At 59.2% G+C, this 14154-nt stretch overlaps 1 protein-coding gene across 1 annotated transcript; it reads left to right on the top strand.

Moving 5' to 3' along the window:
* Positions 1-11401: 11401 nt before the first annotated feature.
* LOC135315947 (GTP-binding protein Rhes-like) lies at positions 11402-12509 on the top strand. Its single transcript, XM_064467077.1, has 2 exons — positions 11402-12144; positions 12226-12509. The coding sequence occupies exon 1, from the start codon at positions 11458-11460 to the stop codon at positions 12082-12084; it is 627 nt and encodes a 208-aa protein (XP_064323147.1). The 5' UTR covers positions 11402-11457; the 3' UTR covers positions 12085-12144; positions 12226-12509.
* Positions 12510-14154: the final 1645 nt, after the last annotated feature.

The raw sequence follows: 14154 nt of genomic DNA, 5'->3' as shown, positions 1-14154 counted from the left end.
GCTAGAAGCTCGCGGGAGGACACCCCTGCAGCCTGTTCTCGGCACTGTGCTTTACCTTGCCTTGGCTCAGCCCTGGCGCCGCGGCTTTGCAAACACTATTTAATTATTTTTTTTTGCAAACACTATGCACAAACACGGCCAGGTGTGCGCAAACATTGTTCCCCTCATTCACAGGTGAGCATAACCCTGAAAGACCCTTTTATCTGAGCAGATGCCAGCACTCGTCCAAGGCTCGCCACGCAGCCGTGCCCCCCGACACCGGGGCACACATACTGTGCCATCTGGAGCACGACACGGCGGCAGCAAATCCAATTTATGCGGCAGCAGGGCCGGCGAAATGCCAAACACATCTGGCCGTGTCAGGTCGCCCCGCACCGCTAGCACTCATCGCACGGAGCTAGGACTAACCCTTGCCTTTGTTGGCTCCTCTTTGGGCACCACAGGCGTCCCGGGCTTTGTAGGATGGCAGCTCGGGAGCATTAACTCACTGTAGGGTTATTTTGTCTTCATGCTAAACTCTTCCTGGAGATGTCAGCTGCCAGAATGTGTCATTTATGCTTCACGGCGCTGCCTTAGCATTTCGTGGATGTGACAGTGACAAGAAACAGCATCCTTGAAGGAAGGGCTCAGTCTAGATGGTTCTTTAACAAAAAAGCGCGAGCTGGGCTGGGCTGAGCTTGGGGTGACTCTGAAAGGGCCGGGGACGTCCGTGGAGGTGGCCGTGGTGGTGGGGACCCGCTGTGAGCTGTCCTGAAGCAGCCTCAGTCACTGGGAGGTGCTCCCGAGTCCAAAGGAAAGACTCAGGCCACGACAGCTCTGCGTCGGACCCGGCACGTGCAGCGCGATGCCGGCTGCACACCTCATGCGTCCAGGGAGCCATGGCGCATCGCCCGGGGAAATCGGAGGCTACAGACGTTAGCTGGGTTGCTGCAGTCCTTGCAGTGGGCAGGCAGGGATGGCAGCGCCGGCAGGGCTTTTGCAAATGAAATTGTGGGGTGCTCCTGCCGGGGGCTGCGGGTTAGTGGGCGCACGGCGCTCCCTCTCCCCACCCGCCCCAGGAAAGCGGTTCGCCAGCGTGCGGAGACCAGCAGCCTGCCCCGCAGCCCCTGCCCGGCGCGCCGGGCGGGTTTGCCCCCCGGCGCCGGTGCTGGGCGCGCGGCGGCCCCCGGGGACCAGCGCAGCGCTGCTGCAGCCGGTCGCCCTCCGCTCCACCCGTCGGGCCGAAGCGGTGCCACGCGCGCTGCCTCCTGTGTGCCCTGGCGCACGCGTAGGTGTAGAGCAAGGGCTGGTTAAATGAACACGCTTGTCTCTTACCCCTGAGCTTGCAGCAGCCCAGAATCCCCTGTCCTGGGGCTCAGGCAGGATTGGACCCAGTGTCACCATTTTTAAAGGGCGTTTTGAAGTGCAGGTCGATACAACCACTCCCGTCCGGATATTTGGGCCTCTGACAGCGGCACAGGCTCGCGCTTTGTCACGCACCGAAGGAGGGACGCTGCAGAGCCCAGCAATGCCACTGCCCACAAAGTGCCCCGTTCCTGCTTTGCTGCAGCCGTTCACCTCGGGACCCCGTGTGCCCCCTCTGGAGCTCGCTAGAGGGCAGGGAGGGATGCAAGTTTGGTGGATAATTAATTGCAGAGATTAACTTGTACATGTCAGAGGCCATGGTGCAGTAAGACGTGTCTGGGCGCGGAGGTGTCAGTGAGCAGCTCCCCGGGAGGACAGAGTGCATTGGCAGGACTCCTCTGCGCACACACACGCTGCAGTGCATGGGGTTTGGGAACCCCTCGGAGGCGTTTGGGTGCTTCCCTCTACGTATCCACAGGCCTGCTGGACCTCGGGCTGGAGAAGGCCCCATTCAGGGTGAGCAGCACCTTGCAAGGGAGCAGGCTGCAGCCCTGCCTGAGCTCCAGCCCTGGCCGGCAGCCCGCGTGGACGGGTGTCTGCTGCAGCCCAGCTGGGCAGCTGGCAGTCTGCAGCTTTGCACTTTTAGTTTCACGTTTTAAAAAGCTGCTCTGAGAGCAGGGACCACAGCAGTGCTTTGCCTTCCTTGACTCGGTTTACCTTGTTAAAAAAAAAAAAACACAAACCACCCCAAAACGCCACTTCTCTTCCCCTTGCATTCGCATGCGCAGAGGTTTTTAGCACCACTCTGCAGCACTCAGCCAGAGGGACGGAGCTGAGGGGCTGCAGCAGTGGATTGAAGTCTGGGACTTTTTTTCCTTCCCATGTCCCTGCTGTGAAACGAGAAGGAACTTGGCCAGCACCAGCACAGCAAGCTACACCCATCAGATCGGGTTAAACACGGACAATTGCTTTGAACGTTACTGGAAGGGAGAGCAGAGCCTCACATGGGCGCACACACAGGTCATTGCACAAGGAAAATGAAGCCAGTCGGCTGCTGCAGGAGGTCCTGCCCGATCCAGGGGCGAGCATGGCCCTGCCTGGGAGAAGAGGTCCTCAGATCCTGGAGTTATATCAGCAACCCCTCCCTTCCAGGTGCCACTGGAGTTACACTGGCCTTGACAAAAATAAGACCTGATTTTGAGCATAAAGCAACTGCACAGTATATCCTACCACTGCCAGCTCATCTTTGCTTCACGCTGATGCCAGAGGGGGCTGATGGAACTGAAGTGCATGTCACTCCCCATCTTCAAAGCCACCGAGCTCTGCTCAAGCACTCGGGAGCAGCTCTGATGCCAGGAGACACCATGGCTCACAGCCATGCCCTCCAGCCCTGCGGAGGAGGGGAGCCCTGAGCCCCACCCTTTCCCCACCAGACCCCCAGGTCAGCTCGTGCGATAGCCCCTGCCCTCCACTCCCCTCTTGCAAACAGGCTTGGGGGGTTCCTTGTCTTTTTATTCCCAGAGCATCACTCCTCCTGGCTTAGCTGGCCGTCTGTGCTGCTGGGGAGTCTCCAATGCCGCTGCCCACACAGAGATGTAGCTGCCCCATAACCACCACGAGAGGGGCCTTTTCTTGTCTGCAGGTGGTTTACAGGTGTTCTGCAACCCTGAGCCGTGCAAGAGTGGCCCTCTGGGGCAGGGCAGCGTCCCCCGACAGCAGGCGCCATGTGCAGGCAGCGACGGGAAGGGGCCATTTCGCCGCTCACCGACACCAGTTTGCTGCCTTTGAAACAAGAACACCTCGGGGAAACCACGAGAGCTCAAGGGCTGGGTGGCTGCCAGGCGTTCGGGGAGCAGCACGGGGCCAGGCACGCCGGGCTGACCGGGGACAGCTGTCGCTGATACTCACCGACAGAAAATATGCTTTAAAACTGAAGTGCCGTGATGGCTGTGGCTGCGCTGGAGCCCCCGGCGCCGCCCGCAGAGCGGAGGCAGCAGCTGCCCCAGCAGCGCTGTCAGGAGCGCGGACGGAGCCGCCGGCTTGGGCGAGAGGGCAGCCCGGGCGCGGGGACGGTGCGTGGGGAGCGGGTGCAGGTTCCCTCCTCCAAAGCCAGAAGGGGCAGGAGGAGAGGATTTGGGGGAAGCCAGACCAAAATGTTGAGACTCAACGGCTGAAGGTGGCAGCCAAGGAACTGCTGCCCCGGGTCACCGGCCCCCCGGCTCGCAGGGCACTGGGGCAGGGGACGCGCAGCCCACGCTGCGGGGCCTCGCACATTTGGGGGAACATCAAGCTCCTCGTAAAATTAATGAAAAGCTCTTTTTTTGTTGTTTTTAACCTTGCTTTCTGATAGATCCAGCCTTGCACATGCCCTGAAAAGGAAGGAGCAGTTTGACCATAAACGTGGCTACAGCAAAAATCAGCTGAGATCTAGGACAACACTGAGATCACTTTTGCCCCATAATGTAAAGGTTTATTTTGTTATTTAAGGACAAGGAGTCACTGCGGAAAGGGTAGACGGCCGTGGCATGAAAGCCCAAGGGGTCAAGGCCATACAGACAGCGGGGAACAGGCCTTCATGGGCAGCGACAGGCAGCCTCCCGCGGGCAGGCAGCATCACTGGCGGATGTTTACAACATGACATTTTCATGCACTCTGGGGAAAACAAAAAAAATCAGTTGGTTTTCAGGGCGAGAGCATCACGTCTGCCTGCCTTTGCACTGGGGCATGATGCAGAGCGCTGCGCGCATTAAGGCACGGGTCAGGGGAGGCACTGCTGCAAACGCCGCCGAGGGGCAGGCGCCGCAGCCCGGCTGCCGGGCATCCGAGGCGAGACATGATGCTGGCTGCAGCAGCCGCCTCGGTGACAGCCTGGGAGAGCGGGGCCGTGGCCCCAGCCCGAGCTGCAGGAGCACCCTGGATGGGTGGATAGGCAGCGGGGGTTTGGGCCAGCTCCCGGGGTGCCCGTGAAACCCTGTCTGTGTGCCCATCTCCCGAGTCAGGGGGTCTCAGGCATCTCCTGCCAGTGTCAGACCCTGCTGCACCTGGCCTTGTGCTAATGCTGTGGAGCCACTGAAGAGCCCACCTCCCTTCTGACACTGTCACAAGAAGCCATACAGCCACTCCTGGCTCCCGAAAGCCCTTCAGTCGTCCCTCGGAGGTGCCAGGCTTTCTCTGAGCTTCAGAGTAGCTCCTCTCTTCACTGCACGTTTAAGTTTCTTGGACAATGGCAGGACCCTATGGTGTATTTCAGGGGTGTTCTTACCTAATTCTGCCATTTTTCTTCTGGAAATACCTTACCTGTGCATGCTAGGACGTCTATCAGTCACCCAGAGCTGCGCTGCCAGGTATGCCCCTGCAACTCCTGCCCCAGTAAATGCTATTACACATCGTACCATTTCTTTTCATTCCTCTTTCACATTCAGCCCCATTGGTCTGTCAGCATCCCTGTCCCTCCCTCTGCTCCTGGCCCCTCTCCCTGCCCTTCCCCACCTGCACCCTGAACCCAGGACAGCGAGACCGGTTTTGATCTGGGGCTCTCACGCCTACAGTAGCGTCAGCCAGAGCCTCCCACCGCTGCCTGCACTGATTTATTTGCAAGGAGGCTCAGCCCCGCTTGGAGCAGTGGGGGGAAACCAGCTGTCTGCCGGCTTTATTGGCCCCCGAAGCGGATCAGCACGAATATGAAGCCATACGCCTGTGTCCAGAGAGGTTAAGGCACGTGCCGGGGCTGGGCTTGCCTCCTCGATGGCACCACAGTGGGTAAAGCTGGGCAGAGCCGGGCGCGGGGACTGCTGCAGCCTGCCAGGGAAGGGGCTGGGCTGGACCCCCTGCTCCCGCACGGCACCTCGGGGCTGTGGAGACGCACACCTGAGACCCCGGCATCACACATTTCATCTCCTGATGACCCGAGAGCGTTGCCGCAGAGCGTGTCACCTCACGTCACCCGAGGAAAAGCCGTGTCAGTGGCCCTAAGAGCTTTTTTGCTCCAGCTAATAATCCTGGCCACGGCAAGATAAGAGATGCTATAGAAACTCCTCCAAGCTAGAGAACAGCTGCAGTAAATCCCTTTAGTCCTCAGCAAGACATTTGTTTACAGGGAGACTAGATTTTATTACCCAGGGTTGTCTAGTACAGGCTGTTCACAGGGTCCCTGCCTGCCCCCCCGCAGCGCCGATGCGGGCCCCTTGGCAGGGGGGGTACAGGGGCTGCGGTACAAAACGCGGGCTGGGGCCAAGGTGGGGTTTCAAACCTGAGATGACCTCTTTTGGAAGAGGTTGGTCATCTGGAGGAGGAGGGATGAGCTGGGGAGCATCTGTGCCAGGGTCGGCTTCCCTTTGCCCCCGTGCCTGAGACCAGCTGCTGTGGCCGTGACACCGGGGCTGAGCACCCTCCCCCATGGCTGCACGTGTGACATCGGTTTCCATGAGCCCGGCTGCGGGTGGGATCAGCCCCATCCCCCGGGAGGGTCCCATCCCCTCGGGCAGGGCATGCCACAAGGATGCCTTTAACTCCCCCAAGCAGTTCGTGATACCAGCAGGGGTGTCCTACCGTCCCTCCTCCACAGGCACTGGAGGACCCCAAATCCAGTCCTGCTCTCCTCCCCTCTCCCCACTGACACCCAGCCTGGGACTATGGGCAAACCACAGCTCTCACCTCGTGCAATAAGCTCCTGCCTCACTCAGCCTTGCAATTACAGCCTTTAATTACACCATTAACCCCACCTGGCACTGGGGGTCACCAGGCAGAAGGGAGGCCACGGGGCAGGAGCTAGGGTTGGTGTGACCCTCTGTGGGGCCCGTCACCCCCATGTGCCCTGCGAAGCGGGGCCGAGCTGCAGGCTTTCCCTGCTCGGGGTGGCACGTACCCCGCCGTGGCCCCGCGGCTCCGGGAACAGGATCTATCTGGCGACACACTGTTCCAGACAGGGGCGGCTTGAGCACCACGTATGGCTGATCCATCTATGCATCAGGGAGGGCTGCGGCTCCCCTTTAAAGTGGGGGCGGAAGCTAGAGGGTCAGATTTCTCCTCTCACCTGTCGCTAATTCAAAGGCCATTTGGAATTAATCTCTGGCAGAGGCAGGTTTAACCCTTTCCTATGCGGCTGGGTGTCCCCGTGCCGGGATGAGGACCGGCCCCACCGACCTCTGATACAGGCAGCGGGGGCAGACAGGCAGCTCGCTGCCAGCCCTCTCCTCCCCTTGCCCGTTTTTGCCTGGTCTCCCATCCAGAGCTCATTCCGGGTGGCAGAAGCGATGCTTCACCCCGTGAGGCTTTTGCCCAGCCACTGCCTGGGGTGACGGGGACATGCTGCTCAGCAGGGATGCTCTCCCTGGGGTTTCTCATTACTGGCTGCTTCCTTCTCACCGTCTCAGCTGGAACACCAGCAGGCCCTGCTGAAAACACAGCCACTCTCACGTACACCATGAATTTAACCATGGGCAGAAACAGGAGGTAGAGTCACAAGCGGGTGACAGGGGATGGAAGCATCCTGCAGGCACAGGCTGCCTTCGCTGACTCCACGTCCTGATGTGGGGTGCAAAGCCATGGGGTGCTGGAGCGCCAGGCGCCCCGTCGCAGGAGTCAGCGATGTATCGGCTCCTTCCAGAAGATGGCCCAGACCCATGGAAATGCATCCGGTGCTGCAAACTACCTGCCACCACAGTGGTAACGATGCTTCGCTGCCTGCGAGCAACGGGCAAGGCACACCGCTCCCGTCAGCTAGGAAAGCCCTTCGCCCCGCGTGCGACGGTGCAGCGCTGATCCGCTCTCCGGGCACCGCAGGCGATGGGGCACCAACGGCAGCACTGGTGGGTCTGGCGCGGTGCTGGACAACATTGCTCTCGGCTTCCTCGACGTCCACCATCCCCTCCAAACCACGACTGCTGAGCACTGGGATACGAGCTCCCTGAAAAACACCCAGAGGCACCATGGGCTGTTCCTGAAGCTTGCAAATCGGATTACCGAAGCACATCTCAGCGCTGCAGCGAAGCCGTGTCCGGCAGCGGAGCCGGGGAGCGCAAGCAGTGGGAAGGTTCCCATGCTCTTTTGGGCTCCCCCTCGCACAATCACTTTAAGGCACCAAACGTAATGCTTGCTAGTGAAATAAAAATGAATGTTTGTATTCTGCATATAACAGATGCTGCAAAACTTGGCACAACATTAGGGCTCAGCTCAAACCCCTCCAGCAGAGGAGCTCCGTCCCGTCTGTGCCCGGGCTGGTTCCGGGACAGAAGAGGGACCACAGTGTCCCACGTCCTGGACTGCCAACAGCAGTGGGAGGGGCGCATGTTACTTGTTCAGAGCCCAGAGTTTCGCCCACACTAAGTGCTGTTGGCTTAGGGGCAGGGGTCCAGTGCCGGCCTTTGCCCTCTTCCCTGCACCTGCCCTAGGCGCTGTGTCCGCTGCTGCTCCCCAGCTCTCCCCCGCCAGCACACGGTGAGAAGCAGCAGCGTACATGCCATTTTCCTGCGTTCTGTCCCAAACTGCCCTCTCCCGGCTGCTGAAGGCTGCCCAGCCGCAGGGGCTGCGCTCAGGCAGGGACTGGCTGGTGTTTCAAGCTCAGCTTGTGCCCCAGCACCAGCTGGGACCTTGGGGACCATCCCTCACCTCTCCCAGGGGTATCCCACCGCTCCGTGGCTGTTGGCGCAGCAGAGGGTTGGCTTTGGATTAAGCATAGCCAAGGTGTGTCGCACATCTCCAAGCACCCCTTGCTCCAGGCCTGGCTGTGGGGCTCCACCTGCCCCGAACGCACGCCCCAGCTCATTCGTGCCCCATCCCAGCTCCTGCCCATCACTACTGTCATCCCTTCGTCCCTCCTCCCGCTGCCTGCGCTCCCCCTGCCAGCAGCTCAGGGCTCTCTTCCCTGCCTGCTGCCTTGCAGGCAGGTCACTGCCTCCCTCCCTCCTCTGGGCATCACGGGCCCCTCTCCCACGGGCTCAGCACTGGCAGAGGCTTCGCCCCACTGAGCTGCCGGCCCCACGGGTGCAGGACCCAGCACCCCACCTGAGTTACCAAAGCCACAGGGGCTGGATCCTGGCTGCTCCCGCAGCCCTGCTGAAGCCAAGAGCCATCTTGGCTCCACTCGCCATCTCGGGGGGTCCCCGTGGACTGATGCACGGCTCGCGCGATGTGGGGTTTTTCTGTAGGGCTCAGCCATGAGTGTTCCCATCTCCAAGTGCCCATAAAGGTCCCATGAGTCTTCCCCTGGCGGAAACAGGCTGAAATAATTATCTAATACCTGACCCAAGCTGGCTGGCCAAGCCCTCCTTGAAAATTATGGTATTTAGGCACATGATTCTGGGCACAGGGGCTGCAGTGGAAAACAAGCCGCTGCATTCATCCTCCTCTGGTTTCTTCCCTTCCTTGCACCCAGTCCCCCCGCGCTTTGCTTTCCCCGCTGTCAGCAGACATAAGCTAATACAGAACAAGATATTCATGCAAAAGGCCTTTAGAAATATTCATTGCTCATCTCTTAACAAGATTACCCCTGAAATCCTCCATTGCTCTGAGGGAGATTTAAACCCTTTCAGGCTCTCGGTAACCATAGCAGCGGAGATGTGAAAACTAAGGGGCGACAACTGATGTGAAAAATCATTGGGGATGTACAGACAGGCTGTGTGCGACTGCAGCACCAAGGCAGGGCAGCTTCTTGTCTGCAACACATTTCTTTGTCTAACGCAGCCAGGGTTGGCCCCTCACCCTGGCCAGACCACGCAGGAGACATCTACTCTTCGCAGAAATGCCTCAAACTGCAGCCAGCAGTAGTGATGTGACCCGGTGCTGGCTCCCACGGCCCCAGGGCCACCTTCCCGGGCACAGTTTGGGAGCCCCTCCACGGCTGGTGTTGCTGCCCAGCGTTTCCCAGTGTGTCCCTCAGCTCGAGGGTCCTTTTCTGCAGGGTGCTGGCAATAATGGCGATGGTTTAGAGCCAGGACAGGGTGCTTGAACATGTAGGTCCCCGTTCCCTCCTGCCACGGGTTCCTCCTTCACCTTGGGCACCGTTGCTGCACCTGTAAGAGAGATGCTGGGTGTTGTGAGGGTGAACAGATCCATGTTTTAAGGCTCTTTGGAATGAAATCCTAGGAAAGTGAGCAGCGGCAAGGGCCTCATGCAGGTCCCTGGCACCTTCCAAGGTCTGGCTGAGCCCTGCGGAGCTTCGCCACAGCCAGCTGGGAGGAACTGTGGGAAACCCCTTTCATCTCCTCTCCCGAAAACCCATGTCACTACGGCTATCTAAGCACAAAGAAGCATTAACCAAACTCTTTTCTAATTTAAAAAACTGGGGTTTTGCTTTAAACAGCTTCCAAAAGTGGGGTGAGATCACTTGCCATGCCCTGCTTCCTTGCCGTCTTCGGTTCTTCATTGCCACTGATGTCGATAGCATGCCAGGCACCAACACTGTGTTCGCGTGCCTAAACCCAGCACGCTCTGCTCATCCACCCCTTCTCCTGGTTTCGGCGTGCCGAGGTCCTATGGCCGTGCCGTCACACCTTCTGCGTCCTCAGCTCCTTCTCACGCCTGTGGCTCAGTGCTGGGCCGCGCCTTTGGGCTCTCCTCGTGGCACATAAGGCTCTTCAAAAGCGCTTCATGGTGCGTCGTGAAGGCGCATCACCAGACGGTGCAAAATCCCGCAGGGTGCCACGGTGTACGGGGTATTTTGGGCGTGAGTCCCACTGCCAGTCCTGTTAGGGACCCAACCTTCCCCCTCTCCAAGGCAGGCTGAGCTGAGGACAGGACTCTGCTCACCCCAATGCAACCTCTTAGCTCTCCTGATAAAAAGATCAGCCAGGGAAAGCTCTTAACATGGCTAAAATACAATGATAATTGGGGAGTTAAGAGGCAGGAATAATTCTCATGAAAAGGGCTTTTGAAATCAACAGAATAAATTCAGCCAGAACTGAACACTAAAACTGGTGCTTTTTGCTATGGAAGGAAAACCAACTGCATTAAAACTACAAAAACTAGCCCAAAGCTCAGAAAAACCCACACAGGCACAAATTCAGGATAAAATCTTACTTCAACTTCTGAGCAAGTTCTCTTTGCATTTGCACTTTGCTTAGCTCCACTTCTGAAACAACCCGAACGTGGCGTAGGGAAGGCGACTGCTGGGGAAACACACCCTGATGGGGCACCCTGCACCTCTGTGAGCAACCCTGCTTCCAGAGGCGATGCCCAGCCACGCGGAGCCGGGGCTCAGCACACATCCCGCCTCTCTGCCCAGTAAATCAACCAACCGGTCTGGGTCAGAGCTTCTGCTGCAGCCGGGTCATGGCCTGTGTTCCTGCCCACCACTGCGCGACGTCTGCATAGAGATCGCGATGCATCATTTTCAGGGAGATTTTATTTTCCCCTCAGGTTAAATAGTTCATAAAAATCACAGAATAACTGACAGCTGAACATGGAGGTTATGATGCACAGATTTCAGGGAGCTCTTATTTTTCCCCTCAGGTCAAATATTTCATAGGCTCACAGAAGGGTTGGGCACATTTGCAGCAACCCTGTCTGCAAAGGAGTTCCCAGCCCCAGATAAGTGCAAGAAATCCTGCGGGTGACCGGCCAGCCCTTGCCACGTCCGGCCATGAGCCACCCAACGGGTGGGGGAACCCCCACCGAGGTCCCCTGCTGTCAGCAAGCCCACGCCAAGAAACACACGTTAATCTCCAGGGAGGAAAAAAGGGCAGGAGTGCTCGCGCAGTGTGACGGCTGCGATGCTGCCGGTTCCCCAGTGCTACCGGCAGCGGCGGGTGATGCAAGTGCAAAGTGCAACGTAGCGCGGTGCTCTCCAGGGCTGGAGTGGCTTTCCAGGGCTGCGCTCCGCGGATTGGCCCGGAGCACCCCGCTCTCCTCCCGCCTTCAGCACCCTCAACCCGCAGAGATTGGACAGCCTGGTGCCACATGGCAGAGAGGAACCAGGATAAAAGATGAGCTGGACTTGGGGACTGTCGCGTCCACGGCAGAACGGCTGGGAGAAGTTTGCAGGGAGGTGGCACCAAACTTCACTGGCTGCACCGAGCCGGTGCAGGGGAGGACGGACGGACGGACGCCCGGGGCTGCAGCCACGCAGGGACACCGGTGGGGTGAGCGCGAGCGGCAGCGCGTCCCATCCCCTCTGCCATGTCCCTGGTGGTGAAGGAGAAGAGCCACGTGCGGTTGGTCTTCTTGGGCGCCGCTGGCGTGGGCAAGACAGCCCTCATCCGCCGCTTCCTGATGGACACCTTCGAGCCCAAGCACCGGCGCACGGTGGAGGAGCTGCACAGCAAGGAGTACGAGGTGAGCGGGGCCACGGTCAAGGTGGAAATCCTGGACACCAGTGGCAGCTACTCCTTCCCAGCCATGAGGAAGCTCTCGATCCAGAACAGCGATGCCTTCGCCCTGGTCTATGCTGTAGATGATGCCGAGTCCTTTGAGAGCATCAAGAGCCTGCGGGAGGAGATCCTGGAGGTGAAGGAAGACAAGTTCCCTCCCATCGTGGTGGTCGGCAACAAGGCGGAGAGTGGCGGCGAGCGGCAGGTGCTGGCGGAGGATGCCCTGTCACTGGTGGAGCTGGACTGGAACAGCCGCTTCGTGGAGACGTCGGCCAAGGACAACAAGAATGTTCTGGAGGTCTTCAGGGAGCTGCTGCAGCAAGCCAACCTGCCCAGCAGGCTCAGCCCGGCTCTCTGCAAGAGGAGGGAGACGTTGCCCAAGGAGCAGGCGCTGAGGCCTCCCATGAACAAGACCAACAGCTGCTCGGTGTGCTGAGCCGGCCGCCCGGGGCCGGGAGGGAGGCGCCGGCAGCGGCAGCACTGGCTGGAAACTCAGGTGGGCTGGGTGGGGAGAGGCGCTGCCTCGGCCAAAACCAACCCTGCCGCCTCCCACCCCTTCCCTCCTCTTCCCACCCAGCCGGGACCGGTGAGAGCTGGAGATGACAAGGAGGAGGGACATGGAAGGGATGCTGGTTGCTGGAAGGGCGCGGGGAGAGGGTGAGTCACCAAAAAGGCAGGAGGCGTACCTGGGAAACTGCCGTCGGTCAGCCAGCACGTTGCATCTGTGCCATGGCGAGCTTGCAGGCAGGCAGGAGGGCAGGCAGGCAGGAGGGCAGGAGGGCAGGAGGGCAGGCAGGCAGGAGGGCAGGAGGGCAGGCGGGCGGGCAGGCGGGCGGTCGGGCAGGAGGGCAGGCGGGCAGGAGGGCAGGCAGGCGGGCAGGCAGGAGGGCAGGCAGGAGGGCAGGCGGGCAGGCGGGTGGGCAGGCGGGCAGGCAGGTGGGCAGGCGGGCAGGAGGGCGGGCAGGCAGGTGGGCGGTCGGGCAGGAAGGCAGGCGGGCAGGCGGGCAGGCAGGCGGGCGGGCAGGAGGGCAGGCAGGAGGGCAGGTGGGCAGGCAGGAGGGCAGGCGGGCAGGCGGGCAGCTCCTCGCGTGCTAGGAAAGGGGGACAAACAACGGGTCTTTGGCTGCATACATCAGAAGGCAGATGCGGGCGTCTGTGCAGCTGCATCGTACCTGCCGGTGCTGCTCTCCTGGGTCTTGTTCGGGTCCTGTGTCCACCTCCCCCAAGCACTTGCACGTACAACCTCCTGGCATGGCTGCGGTTACAGCGACAGGTCCAGTGTTCAAAGTAGTTTTGACTTTTGTACCTTGGCGTAGAGCATGCAATAGGGCAGTATATGCATCTGGTTGCTTTTCTCTTTTCTATTTTTGTGGTTTTTTTTAAACGCGTACCCAATAAACACGTTGTTGCGAAGTGGAACCGGAAAATGTCTAGGTTTCGTTCTCCTGTACTTCAAATGCTGCTGTGCCTGATATCAGTATTTTATGCCCAGACCCCTTATCACTGCGTTTGCTTTCCCTCCTCCATGCTCCATCCTTATCTGCAGCGTCCTGGCACCTGAGGAGCCCCCCCAGCTCTCCAGCCTCCTCTGATAGTGTCAGGACATTTGGTGTTATGATTTTCCTGACAATTTAACCGGTAAAGTTTTTACCGAGCATGGATAACTAAAAATAAAACAGCTCTTCTCACGTCCAAGTACAGAAAAGAACAACAGTCATTAAAAGACAGCTGATCCACTGTAATAAAAACCATAAACACATTAGAAGGAGATAATAAAAGGAGTGGGAGAAGAGCACAGAAGGTCAGTATTTACTGTGCTCTACCATGTACTGCACTGGTTTACTCTCCCCTTGCACAGTCCATCCTTGCTGTAACAAGCACTTAACCTGCTCAGCAGCCACAAAAATACAATAAATAAAGGTACGAAAGCTTGGTGGATTGAAGAGTCGTCGGCCCCGGTCCAAACCCAAGGGAGCCGGGCAATTCGGGGTCCCCAGCTTTCAGAAGCCCAGCCCGTATGGTGTGCCCCTGCCCAGCCCAGATGGGCTGATACAGGATCGCACCCAGCGATCCCAGCCCCTTCCCGACCCGGGCGATCAGAAGGTGCTGGCAGGGAGAGCCCAGCCTCCCTGTGAGCACCCCTCAGGGCACCCCACTGCCACGTCCCCCGTGGGCACGGGCTCAATGACAGCCACCGCCGGCAAACCAAAAACCCCCTCTGCGCGCGGTGAAGCTCCTGCAGGGCCGGCTCACATGCGAGAGGCCAGGTTTATGCTAGAATCAGGAGCACTAAGCTTTTTGGTTTACAGTATTATGTTAAAAGCAGAAGAAAAGCTCTTTGCAGTGTAAACTTGGGAAGCTGGGATGAGCAAGGCTGCCCCCTCATGTGCAGTGCATCCTGCACTTTGGAGACGTGATATGGCCTGGAAACAGCTCCTTATGTCTGGGGTATCCCAAAGGCTGGCTCAGGCTGGCAGAGCCTCCCCAGAGCCGCTGTGGGGAGAGG

Source organism: Phalacrocorax carbo, chromosome 16, assembly GCF_963921805.1.
Source record: "Phalacrocorax carbo chromosome 16, bPhaCar2.1, whole genome shotgun sequence".
NCBI lineage: Eukaryota > Metazoa > Chordata > Aves > Suliformes > Phalacrocoracidae > Phalacrocorax > Phalacrocorax carbo.
The sequence above is the reverse complement of the archived record's forward strand: the minus strand, read 5'-3'. Positions and strand labels throughout refer to the sequence as shown.

Excerpts from the sequence above, each read along its gene's own strand:
- LOC135315947 (XM_064467077.1), top strand. The coding sequence starts at position 11,458 with ATGTCCCTGGTGGTGAAGGAGAAGAGCCACGTGCGGTTGGTCTTCTTG.